The sequence below is a fragment of the Eleutherodactylus coqui genome, chromosome 6 (genome assembly GCF_035609145.1).
Source record: "Eleutherodactylus coqui strain aEleCoq1 chromosome 6, aEleCoq1.hap1, whole genome shotgun sequence".
NCBI classification, from domain to species: Eukaryota; Metazoa; Chordata; class Amphibia; order Anura; family Eleutherodactylidae; genus Eleutherodactylus; species Eleutherodactylus coqui.
This window is the reverse complement of record NC_089842.1, coordinates 118753328-118766174: the sequence shown is the minus strand read 5'-3', so window position 1 is coordinate 118766174 and position 12847 is coordinate 118753328. Positions and strand designations below refer to the sequence as shown.

The window sequence follows — 12847 nt, the reverse complement described above, 5'->3', positions numbered from 1 at the left end:
GTCGCACGACTTTATAGCACCAGCTGCGAGGATTTTTGGGGGGTTGGAGGGGGACTTGAAATATAAGCCCTACCCCCAAAATAAGCCCTAACTGCAGAAAAAAACCCCCAGAAAATAATATATCACCTAAGAAGCTCTGTCATCTCCGGCACAGGTCTCCTCACCTCCGCAGTTGTCTTCAGTTTTCTGACAGCCTTTCCTGAATTGCAGGATCAAAATCCCTGCCTCCAGAAAGGGCTGGCTGTGATTGGCTCACGAGCGCCCTGGCTCAGCCAATCATTGCCAGCGCTCAATGAATCAATCATAGCCATTCATTCATTGAATGGCTGAGGTTAGTTCAACGAGCACTGGTTCTGATTGGCTGAGCCACGAAGCTCGTTAAATAATCACAGCCAGCCCTTCCTGTAGGCGGGCATTTTGATCCTCCAATCCAGGAAGGGTTGGCAGGAGGCTTTAAGCAAGTGTCGGGGAGCTTCAGGTGAGAAGATGCGCCAGAGATGACAGCACCTCTAAGGTGATGTATTATTATTTTCTTTTTTTTCTACAGCTAGGGGTTATTTTTGAGGTAGGGCTTATATTTCAAGCCCCCACCACCACCACCACGGGGAGTCCCCTGTCGCAGCAGTGGCAGAGGATTGCAATCATCTCCCATTGATTTCAATGGGACTGGCGCTGCTGCCAGCCCCATTGAGAACAATGGGAGAACATCAGGATCCACTGCTGCAGCTGCAACAGGGGATTCCTTCAGCGATCGTGTCCCATTGATTTCAATAGGGCTGGTGCTGTTGCCACTGGCCCTATTGAAATCAATGAGAGAAGATCACTATCTCCTGCCGTGGCTGTGACAGCTACAGCAGGAGATTCCTTCAGGCCTGCTGGGATGGGAAGCTGTTTCTCTGTAGAAACGCTCTCGCATCCATGGCTTCAGAAGGATTGTGAGACCGATATTGTGCCGTGAATCACATCCCGATATCGCTCTCGCCAGTGTGCAGTAGCCCGGTACTGGTGCATTTTGTCTCCACCGGAAGTTAGGGGTGGAGAAATTGGTGAGGTGGGCTGAGATGCAGGTGACGCCCACAGCTGGTGATTGGCTGTTGCTGCTGCCCTGCCATCTCCTGGTCTCGGCGGTATTATTGAACCTTGACGCCACCGGAAGCTAGGGGTTTGACAGCAGGAACGCCCCTCTCACACCCCTAGCTCCTGATAGATATATGTATCAGTGCCTCATTCAAAACAAACCAAGAAAATTATTTTCTATGGCGAGTAAGTCAATGTGCACTCATTTGATGTTCGTGGATTTCTTCCGTAAGGAGAAACCACCGGCACCTTGTGTCCACAATGTCCTATCATATATCTGTTTCCCAATCCAGACCCCAAGTCATTGTCTTGGGGATGGTGGCAATCACAGCGTCATCATATGGGAGATACTTCCCATTCAGGTGACTAGATACGTTACTTTCTTTCTTCAAGAGCATACTCTGCTATAGTAAGAGCAGTTTTTATGAATGAATGAATGGAATGGAGCGCACACTGCGTTCCATCAAGAAAGAAAGTGACGTATCTAGTCACCTGTACCATATGATGACGCTGTGATTGCCACCACACTGGCGTCCTCCATGAGGGGTGAAATGTAAGTGGATTTTAATGTATATATAGATGTGTTTTATGTATTTATGTACTGTGTGCTTGAAAAAGACAATAGTGAATTGTCGAAACGCGTTGCATAATAAACTATACTATACGGTCTGACGATTGAGTCCTCTGTGTTCCGGAGCGCAGGGATTTTTTCAATTTGAACAAGCTCCCGATAGGATCAAGCGTGGAAGGTCCTAGCTGCACACTGTGGATGGATTAGTGGCAGCGCTGCGGGCTGGAGGTTCCTTCGCTTGTTAGCCTTACATGAATACCTGTAAATGCTGCCATTGTACCGCTGCAACATGGCAGCATTTACATGTAATAAAGTAAGGGTAACAAGCGAAGTAACCCTCTACCTAACCCTCCAGGGCAGGCCCAATCAGTCCAGCCGCTGCAGCGTCTGTGCCCGATCTGGCCCAGTATTAACGCATACTTAGCACTCACCCGCCGCCTCCAGCCTCCGTACTGTCCTGGGCGATGCCTCACGCCTCTGTTGGGGCCTGCGGCTGCGTGCTCCGTGCCGCCGCTGCCCTCTGTGCTCCGTCAAAGCGGCCGCCTGTGTGGTCACTGACGGCATCCGCCTCTGTGATTGGTAACGGCGGCCACCTCCGTGATCGGTGATAGCGCCCGCGTGTGTCATCCCTGAGTGGCCCTCCCCTGCAGTGGCACTGCAGCCAATCACGGTTAGGGGGCTTCACCCCCCCTGTTAATCTTGACTCCACCAGGAATTCCTGGTGGTGTCATGATACAATAATACCGGTCTCGGCTCCAATCTTCCCCTGCTGCTGTGACAGTTACTACAAAGTTTTTCCTTCCATACCCCACTGCTGTCACTGTTTGGTCCCCGCTCCCGCTGGCAATCCCCTGGGACAGGGGAGTGCGCGGACAACAGAGCAGCGGCAAACACCGGTGCACTCTTTCTTTTTGAACTCCTGCTCTCCCGCGGCAGAGCAGAAATTCAGCTACGGGTGTACCGCGGATCCAGACGGCTTCCATAGGCTTCAATGGAAGCCTGCGGGAGCCGTCCGTGCAGGAAATGCACAGAAAATGGGGCATGCTGCAGGTGATTTCCCACAGTGCGATCCGCGCGGCAGGGGAAAATGACATCCGCAGGTATTTACTTACCTGCGGGTGTCCAATGCATCCCTATGGGGTGCGGATCACGTGTGCGGGACACCCCCGCAGATTTACCAAATAGAATTGTCCAGTGGACATGAGGCCTAACGCAGGTGTGTACACAACCTTATCAGCCGCCTCTGCGCTAGGGATGCTCCCCGGTTGCCAGGGTAACGAGCACATGGCTCCAGGGCCTTCTAGTGTTTTCTACAGTTTCGCCGCGTCATACAGACACTTCCCCTTTCTAACCGAAAATAGGCTGTGCAAGGAGGAGTGAGCCGGCGCGGCGAACAAGCTGCTCTGTGATTGGCTGCGCGCCGCAGCGGCTCTCCTCCCGCCAGGGAAAGGTCCGTGAAGGTTCCAGACGTTTCTGGAAGGTTTGGGCGGGGCTAGTGAGGGGGCGGAGTCATGTAGGGGCGTTATGTATATATGAGCCGACGCACCGACACTGCTTCAGACACAGCTGCTGGTGTTATCCTTGTGTTGTGCCGGACGGCCATTGCGGACCAAACACGGTAAGGAGATGCTATGTGATCCCGGCCGGCCTCGTACTCCACGAGTAGCTGGGCAGTGTGAGCTACTACTGAAGTACGTGTCATCTCCCGCGGTAATCCTTCACTTGTTTCTGCTGTGTGTCGGCAGTCAGCGGCATCTCACTGGGATGTCTGTGCGCTGAGGGGGCTATGCTGTTGGACTACAAGTCCCAGCATGCTTGTCTGCATAAGGCTGGGTAGACCTATAGTGGTATCATGTATTCCAGTACATCATGTTCTGTCCAGCCCTGATCATACAGACGTGCTGGATGGAGCCTGCTGGCTGCCATCATGCCCTCCAGGCTATGTGGTGCTGCTCTGCTCCATGCAGGACCTCTGTGTGATCGGCAGGGCTGGTGTGAACAAGGCCTAATTCATGTCTAAGCTGCTCTATCATGGCAGTGTGCTCTAGTTCTGATGATGGCTCTGGACCGCTGACATAATGTCTGCATAGCAAGTTATAGAGCAGACTGGGAACTTGGACTTCCTTCATTAGCATCTCTGCTCAATGGGGGACCGCCCCCCTGTGTACCAGGAGGACATGTAATCTGATGGGTCCCTTAAAGGGGTTGTCCCGCGAAAGCAAGTGGGTCTATACACTTCTGTATGGCCATATTAATGCACTTTGTAATGTACATTGTGCATTAATTATGAGCCATACAGAAGTTATTCACTTACCTGCTCCGTTGCTGGCGTCCCCGTCTCCATGGTGCCGTCTAATCTTCAGCGTCTAATCGCCCGATTAGACGCGCTTGCGCAGTCCGGTCTTCCTTGTTCTGAATGGGGCCGCTCGTGCCGGAGAGCGGCTCCTCGTAGCTCCGCCCCCCGTCACATGCCGATTCCAGCCAATCAGGAGGCTGGAATCGGCAATGGACCGCACAGAAGACATGCGGTCCACCGAGGGTGAAGATCCCGGCGGCCATCTTCACCAGGTAAGTAAAGAAGTCACCGGAGCGCGGGGATTCAGGTAAGCACTATCCGTTTTGTTTTTTAAACGTCTGCATCGGGTTTGTCTCGCGCCGAACGGGGGGGCTATTGAAAAAAAAAAAAAACCCCGTTTCGGCGCGGGACAACCCCTTTAACTCCGAATGGGGTAGAGATGTAAAGTAATAGAATACAAGCTATACTGTATCTCTTCCCCACAGCTATATATCTGCTTCTGTGTACCAGGAGGACATGTAATCTGATGGGTCCCTTAAGGTCCAATGTCCATGTGCAGATTTGACTTATTAAATCCACGCTGAAGATCCGCAACTGAACTAAACCTTGCAGAGTTAATGTTTATGTGCTGCGTGGATCTAAAACTGCAGCATGCTCTTATCGTGGACGTGGCTCCACTCATCTCTATGGGAGATGAAAACACAATCAGCAAGCTATTAAAGGTCATTTTTAAGGGGATCTGCGGTGCACCCGCTGTGGATACCCACATATAGTCGCTATTACGGACCTGTAGCCTTACGGTAAGCTACAGCGGCTCACTAACTGATAATGGGTGCTTGGCTTGTAGGTAAGCAGCAGTTCTAGGCAAGTTTCACAACTATTACTGTCCAAGGAGCTGAACAAGGAGAATGATGTACGTGTGGGGTCTGGCAGGCCGCTGATATGTATGGACCCCACTGGCTAATGGGGGCTGTCTGGTTATCCTGTCTTGCTTCCTGGTATTCACATATACAAAATAAGAGCATGCTGTGATATTTCACCTGTCCTTGGGGCTCTATATGTGACTAGGGTTAATCTTAACACTATACTGCCAGCATGTAGCGGTCTGTGGCTGATGTCCCCCGTGTGGCTCTGGGCTGTATGATGTGAAGCTAGTCATGGTGCCCTCACTTGTTAGTAGTGGATGGACTCCCTGCAGGGACTGTCTTTCCAGGGGCTATGGACTGTGTGTACATTGGTGTCGTGTTAGCGGCTGGTCTTCTATCCCCCTGGATTTAGATGCCCGGTACAGTGCTGGCAGCATTGAGAATCTTCCCGAAATAATCTGCATTAACTCCTATAGGATTGTGGGGGAGGAATGACGTCTTCAGTGGTACCTTCTAGAAGCTTGTAATACTAAAGTCTTGCCAGTAGATGTCGCTCTACCACTGTGTAGATGCCTCTAGAAAGATCCCTGTCTTCCTGCCAAAGGGAGGGGGAACTTAAAGCATAATATCGGTATTGCTCATTTATTATTTCTATGGTAACGCTTGTATGTTCGCTGTATTCCTAACTGTTGGTTCATCTGTAACAGATGCCAGAAGAAGTGCAGACTGCGTGTCAGGACCAACAGATGGAGGAGGATGTGGAGACTTTTGCCTTTCAGGCTGAGATTGCTCAGCTGATGTCCTTGATCATCAACACTTTCTATTCCAACAAGGAGATCTTCTTGAGAGAATTGATTTCTAACTCTTCAGATGTAAGTATCATGACCTCAATGCTGAACTATTAATATGTATTTCTTGGGCTCTACTCACATCTGCATTGGAGCCTACAGCGCAGATCTGGCATGAAATGCCATCTGAAAGCAGGCCTTCATCTGCCAGGCAGGTGCGGGTACCGAACAGACCCCATTATAATCAACTGGGTCCGTCTGGTACCATTATGAGACTGATCTGTTTATCCAGGGTATCCTGGTGTCTCTCATAATAGAATAGGAAAATTGAGTCTCTGGTGCAGATGTGACTAGAGCTTTAATGGTGATCTAAAGCATATACTTTGTTTTAGGCTTTGGATAAGATCCGCTATGAGAGTCTCACTGACCCCAGCAAACTAGACTCCGGCAAAGAGCTGAAGATTGATGTGATCCCCAACCAGCATGACCGCTCTCTGACCATTATTGACACCGGCATCGGTATGACCAAAGCTGATCTCATCAATAACCTGGGCACCATCGCCAAGTCTGGAACCAAGGCTTTTATGGAAGCTCTGCAGGCTGGAGCAGATATCTCCATGATAGGCCAGTTTGGTGTTGGTTTCTACTCTGCATACCTGGTAGCTGAGAAAGTGACCGTAATCACCAAACACAATGATGATGAGCAGTATGCCTGGGAGTCCTCGGCCGGAGGATCCTTTACAGTCAGAGTAGATAACAGTAAGTACATGGGATTCTACTGAAGATCCTAGTGTTAAATACTATAATCCATAGTGAGATCTGTCTAACTGTTCTACTTTATTGCCTGATTTATTTGCAGGTGAACCCCTGGGCCGTGGTACCAAAGTTATTCTGCATCTGAAGGAAGACCAATCTGAATACATTGAGGAAAAGAGGGTTAAGGAGATTGTTAAGAAACATTCCCAGTTCATTGGCTACCCCATTACACTGTTTGTGGAGAAGGAACGTGACAAGGAAGTCAGTGATGACGAAGCTGAGGAGGAAAAGGAAGAGAAGAAAGAGGAGGAGGAGGAGAAAAGTGAAGAGAAGCCAGAGATAGAAGATGTGGGCTCTGATGAGGAGGAAGATAAGAAGGAAGGAGACAAAAAGAAGAAAAAGAAAATAAAGGAAAAGTACATTGACCAAGAAGAGCTAAACAAAACCAAGCCCATCTGGACCCGCAACCCTGATGATATCACAAATGAGGAATATGGAGAATTCTACAAGAGTCTCACTAATGACTGGGAGGACCATCTGGCTGTCAAGGTAAATGCAACACTATGTTAGTCACTGCTAGTATCGCTAAAGCCCTAGTATGTAGATGGCCACTGATAGAAGGTACTTATTGTGGGTGGTGATGTCCAAAAGAATACAACAGTTCACAGGTAGTAAAGAAAAACCTTAACTGCCCATGTTGGACACTATCTCTAAGTGCAGGGGTGTGTGATGCCTAGAAAGAGGAACTTGTACCATGTGACACTTTGTGCCAAGTGCTACACCATAAAATGGTCCCAGAAGTGTGGCATGTGTACAACAAATGTATAGATTATGAGTGTGCAGAATAAAAAAATGCACACTTGAATATCTGGTGAAAGGTATGTATTAACATACAATGCAGGTGTAGCATAAAATGTGTTAATCCATTAGCAGCACATCTCGTGTTTGTAGTACATGCCTGCGAGGCTGCCATGCATCAACTGACAGATTAATTCCCTTTAAATAAATGTTAATCACTAGCTTGGTGAATTAAGCCAAAAACTGAGTGTCAACTGTCATCCTGCTAGCAGGTTACACATATTTGGGTTTATTTACTAATGCAAAATCACTGCAGCAACAGAGAACCTGTTTCCAGACTAATCGCTGTAGAACCCATAAATGACGACAAATTATTTAAAAAGGTGAGCTGATGTGACACAATCAATATCTTATAACCCCAGTTCTGTCCTAAACCCCTATCGCCACACATCTCAATAGCCCCAGTTGGTGGCTATATCGGCAGAGCTCAGGACTAGGGGTGCTTTGACAGGACAATTGTTCCAAAAAATTGTTTTGTTGGAACCATCAATCGGTCTGAACGATTAACTAGTAGTCTGCATAAAATACACAGCCAAAAGCAGGCATAAAAACCCACTGTTGGGGCTTATTTTTTTTAGAAGCGTATATCAGCTGGCCAATATAGGTTTCTGAGTAGTCCCGCCTTCTCTCCTTCCCCTCCGAGGAGTTTGCAATAGGAGTGGGCAGGTTGAAGCAAAGCTTACGCCCTTTGTCATAGCCCGCAATGGGAGTAGGCGGGACAGAGCAAAGCTTAGCTCCACCACTTGCTGAGGAGAAATCGCAGCATGCTGCAATCTTGTGCAGGCTACACATGGCCAGCTTCCATTGAAGCCATTCTGCACACTCACAGCAGAGGCAAGCTGGGGTCACCGGCCAAGCACCAGGTCTAACTCCCCTGCGGGAATACCGCATGCAGGGTCCGACCCACCCGTGTGCAGGTGGCATAAGACTGGTTGAGCCCTCTTGGCTTGCATCCACTGTCACATCTTTTTACTGCTGTGCGGTGTGACTATATACTTGTGCAGGGACTTGGCAGGCTGGAGATGCAATGGGTACAAATGCAACTACATGGTAGTCATAATGCTGTTCTTTAGTACAAACTGTAATCCTTCCAGTTGAATGTGCTCTGATCTTGTAACTCTTCCCACAGCACTTCTCCGTTGAAGGCCAGCTTGAATTCAGAGCGCTACTGTTTGTGCCCAGACGAGCACCTTTTGACTTGTTTGAGAACAGGAAGAAAAAGAACAACATCAAACTGTATGTGCGCAGAGTTTTCATCATGGACAACTGTGAGGAGCTGATCCCAGAATATCTGAGTAAGTGAAAACTGACTGAATTATAAACTGTATACCCATTAAAGGGGTTGTCTGGGCTCACTTCAATGATAGACTATCCAGAGGATGGGGGTTTGCTGCTTGGCACCTGCACTTCCTCCACTGAGGTCTAGCCTGCCACACTGGAAAGCAGGCTGGACGAACAGATGGATGGGGGATCTGAGCGGCAGGTCACCAGTAGCTGATGGATGGGTGTCCATCTAGAGCAGTGTCCAAAACTCCAGTCCTTACAGACCCCAACAGGTCATGGCTTCAGGATATCCTTTAGTAAGAACACCTTCGGCAATGTCTGAGAAACCAACAATTACATAAGCTGTGCAATACTGAGTAAATCCTGACCTGTGGGGTGGGGGTGGCTGGAGTTGGGGAAACACTGATCTAGTGGTTAGGTCATCAGTTAAAAGGAGCCCAGACAACCCCCTTTAAAGGTACATGATTAGGCTTAAACAGGTTATTTATATATATTTTTTTAATCTAGACTTCATCAGAGGTGTTGTAGACTCAGAAGATCTCCCACTAAACATTTCCAGAGAAATGTTGCAACAAAGCAAGATTTTGAAAGTTATCAGAAAGAACCTGGTAAAAAAGTGTCTCGAGCTTTTCACAGAATTATCAGAAGACAAGGAAAACTACAAGAAGCTCTATGAACAATTCTCTAAGAATATTAAGCTTGGTATTCATGAAGACTCTCAGAACCGAAGCAAACTGTCTGAACTCTTGCGATACTACACATCTGCATCTGGAGATGAAATGGTGTCTCTGAAGGACTACTGTACCAGAATGAAGGAGAATCAGAAGCACATATACTACATTACAGGTGGGTGTGCATTCTTGTCTGATGCTAATGCTGTGGTTTGTTCTCCAAATTAACTTGAAGCATATAGTCACTGATTTAGCAACAGTTGCATTAATCTGAATGGGACTTGCAGATGTACATTGAAATATTAAATTCAGTGTGGTGTAGCAGAAACTCTTGTAAACTCACACTAGAGGTCCATTTACACACAAACATCACTCAACTTGTCAGACTGACCGTTTTGAGAGATCATTTTGCATTAGGTACTAATGGGCTAATCAGCCCATTAGTAGCTAACTAGCTCCATTTGCATGTATTTAGAGACCAGAGTGGTCTGTCCTCTAAATACATCACTCTTGCTGGCTTCATAGAATGCCCTCCTTTATCAGGGACTGATTTTATGCTGAGCTGAACTTGGCAATGGAGAGTTTGGTCATACCAATAGGCACACATTTACACACAACGGCTAGCGCTCAAAAGCTGTCGTTTGGATGAATTTTGATCAATGTCAGCCTTGATGCCTCATGCACATGGCATCTCTGGATTCCAGCTGCAGAATCCAGCCCTGACGGCAGCTGCATCCGCGGCCCGTCCACACTGTTAATGCCAACAGGCTGCAGGTTGGGTAAATTCCATTGACTTTAATGAAAGCCATCCATGCGGACTTCAGGAAAATGAAACATAGGTTGTTGTAGTGGCTGATTACACCAGGTGGATACAGTATAACTAAACCAGTTTTTCTTTCTACAGGTGAAACAAAAGAACAGGTTGCTCACTCTGCCTTTGTGGAGCGGCTTAGGAAGCATGGCCTGGAAGTTATCTACATGATTGAGCCAATTGATGAATACTGTGTACAGCAACTAAAAGAGTTTGAAGGCAAGACTCTAGTCTCTGTCACGAAGGAAGGCTTGGAGCTTCCAGAAGATGAGGAGGAGAAAAAGAGGCAGGAAGAGAAGAAATCTAAGTTTGAGAATCTGTGCAAAATCATGAAGGATATCTTGGAGAAGAAAGTAGAGAAGGTTAGTAATTGCTGATAACTGTTTTATGGGATTTCTGTAATCTAGCTTTGTCCATTAAATTGCCACCCTCCAGCAGGTGAAGGCTGTTCTATGTGTTTTCATTACACTCCTGGCTTGGGGTACTATAAGATAAGCAAGTTATATTGGCAGTTGCTCGTGCAGCTTGTTTAGATGGACAAATGCCTTGTTGGCTTGCTCAAATTGGGAATCGTTCAGCCTTTCGCACTTCCTGTATAAGGCTGGATTCCCACGAACGTATATCGGTTCGGTTTGCACGCTAAGCCGATATACGTTGTCCTCATCTGCAGGGGGGAGAGGATGGAAGAGCCAGGAGCAGGAACTAAGCTGCCTCTGCCGCCTCTCCACCCCTCTGCACTATTTGCACCGAAAGGAGGCGGGGCTAAGTTTCGTGAATTAGCCCCGCCCTACCTCTCCCCATTGCAAGTAGTGCAGAGGGGGCGGAAGCTCAGTTCCTGCTCTTGGCTCTTCCATCCTCCTCCCCCTGCAGATGAGGACGATGTATATCTGCTCGGCGTGAAAACCGTGCCGATATACGTTCGTGTGAATGCACCCTAAGTGAATGAGAACGACTGAGTGCTGTTTAAACCAAACAAGTGAACGAGCCAACAGTTATTTTTATGCCTGCATAAAATGAACAAGTGAAAAGCGACCGTATTCATTTAGTTGGCACGCTTTTAGACTTGTTTTTCACTTGTGTGAACGATAATTGCTTCAGCTAAAAGCACCCTTGCTTCCAGAGTGAATCATGACGTCTGCTGGAGTGCTCCTGCTCGGCAGATGCAATGACAAACACTGAGCACCGGATGACACGTGACCAGAAGCTTGAAGCGGATGCAACTTATTGTGAATGTGTCCATAAATGGCAAGCTATACCTTTTTTTAAAAAAAAAAAAAAAAAAAAAAATTGAATTTCAAATGCTTCTCTACAGGTTTCTAAATCAGACAGGTGGCTTTTAACTAGAACATGCTGATTTTGCATCCATTTTTAATGCTGCACTGCTGTCTATGCAGGATAAACTGGATCAGAGGGCTTGCACTGGGTATCACAATTCGATGCTCTGCTTTCAACCCTGCTACTTGATGGCGTACATCTACTACAGGGTGCTGCAGTAATAGACAGGCAGAGCATGTGCTCAAGAAATGCTCTTGGTAATGATTAACAAGCATAATGTTCTGAGCTGGCTCAGACTCGAGTGAATGTACTTAACTGCTGCCTTTACTTCATTTCAGGTTGTAGTGTCCAACAGGCTAGTGACTTCACCCTGCTGTATTGTAACAAGTACATATGGCTGGACTGCCAACATGGAAAGAATAATGAAGGCTCAAGCACTGAGGGACAACTCAACAATGGGCTACATGGCAGCTAAGAAGCACCTAGAAATTAATCCTGACCATTCCATAATTGAAACACTGAGGCAGAAGGCAGATACTGACAAGAATGACAAATCTGTAAAGGATCTGGTGATTCTGCTCTATGAAACTTCCCTCCTGTCATCTGGCTTTAGCCTGGAAGACCCACAGACGCATGCTAACCGTATCTACAGAATGATTAAGCTTGGCTTAGGTGAGTTCTGTCAAATCAAGATTAAAGAATTGAGTGAAGCTTTTGTAAAAGTATTGGCAGTAGAGTAACCGGCTGTTCTAATCCTGCAGGCATTGATGAAGATGATGCAGCCACTGAAGACCTGACACCATGCCCTGCCACTGAGGAAATGCCACCACTTGAAGGAGATGAAGACTCTTCTCGAATGGAGGAGGTCGACTGAAGACACGTTCCAGTTCTAACCTTAATTGTTAGGTTTTTGTACTTTGTGCAGCCTCCCGGCAGCCTGCATAATGTCTGAAATATTTATTTTTTGGATGTTGTATGTTTTTGTTAATTACACTGTTAAAAGTAAATAATTATTGCCTCCTACTTGTCAACTCAAGTTACTAAGAATGGCTACAGGTGCCCACACAACTGGCAGTGAGCAGTGTGGCTTGCTGCAGTCTTTGCATGACAAGCACATGCTCATAACATGTTTCCAACATTCCCAATCTCATACTACCAGGTGTAAGTAAGGCTTGACTAGTGTATTGTCTAACTGACAAATGTGCTCAAAGCTTTTAGAGGCCTAGGCACTGTCTTCCCCAAAAGATAAAGATCCACTCATGAGTAACTCATGTTGGATGGCTTGAGTAATGCCTGCTTGGTACAGTTAGTGTAAAACAAACCTGGCTGCAGAAAGCCATCCCTCTACTGCATACAGCTTTAAATCATGCCAACTCACCACCACAGCCTGATGTGCTGTCTGTCTCAGTACTACATGTGAGGAAGCTGTAGGCAGAATAGTCACAGCTCACATTGCCAGTGCAACAGATTTAAAGGGTGACAAGATTATTTCTGTGTTCTGTACTGTTCCTGTAATGAAGCGGAGACCACACATGCTGTATAGCACCTGCATTTAGTATCCCTATTGAGCCATCTGAATAGAGGCAGTATTTCA

General features: G+C 47.2%; 1 protein-coding gene across 1 annotated transcript; it reads left to right on the top strand.

Annotated features, from left to right (window-relative positions):
• The first annotated feature begins 3170 nt into the window (after positions 1-3170).
• Positions 3171-12276, top strand: LOC136632528 (heat shock protein HSP 90-alpha). The gene is made up of 9 exons (XM_066607471.1): positions 3171-3266; positions 5518-5682; positions 5991-6357; positions 6458-6903; positions 8342-8507; positions 9004-9342; positions 10072-10340; positions 11592-11925; positions 12015-12276. The coding sequence occupies exons 2-9, from the start codon at positions 5518-5520 to the stop codon at positions 12125-12127; spliced, it is 2199 nt and encodes a 732-aa protein (XP_066463568.1). The 5' UTR covers positions 3171-3266; the 3' UTR covers positions 12128-12276.
• Positions 12277-12847: the final 571 nt, after the last annotated feature.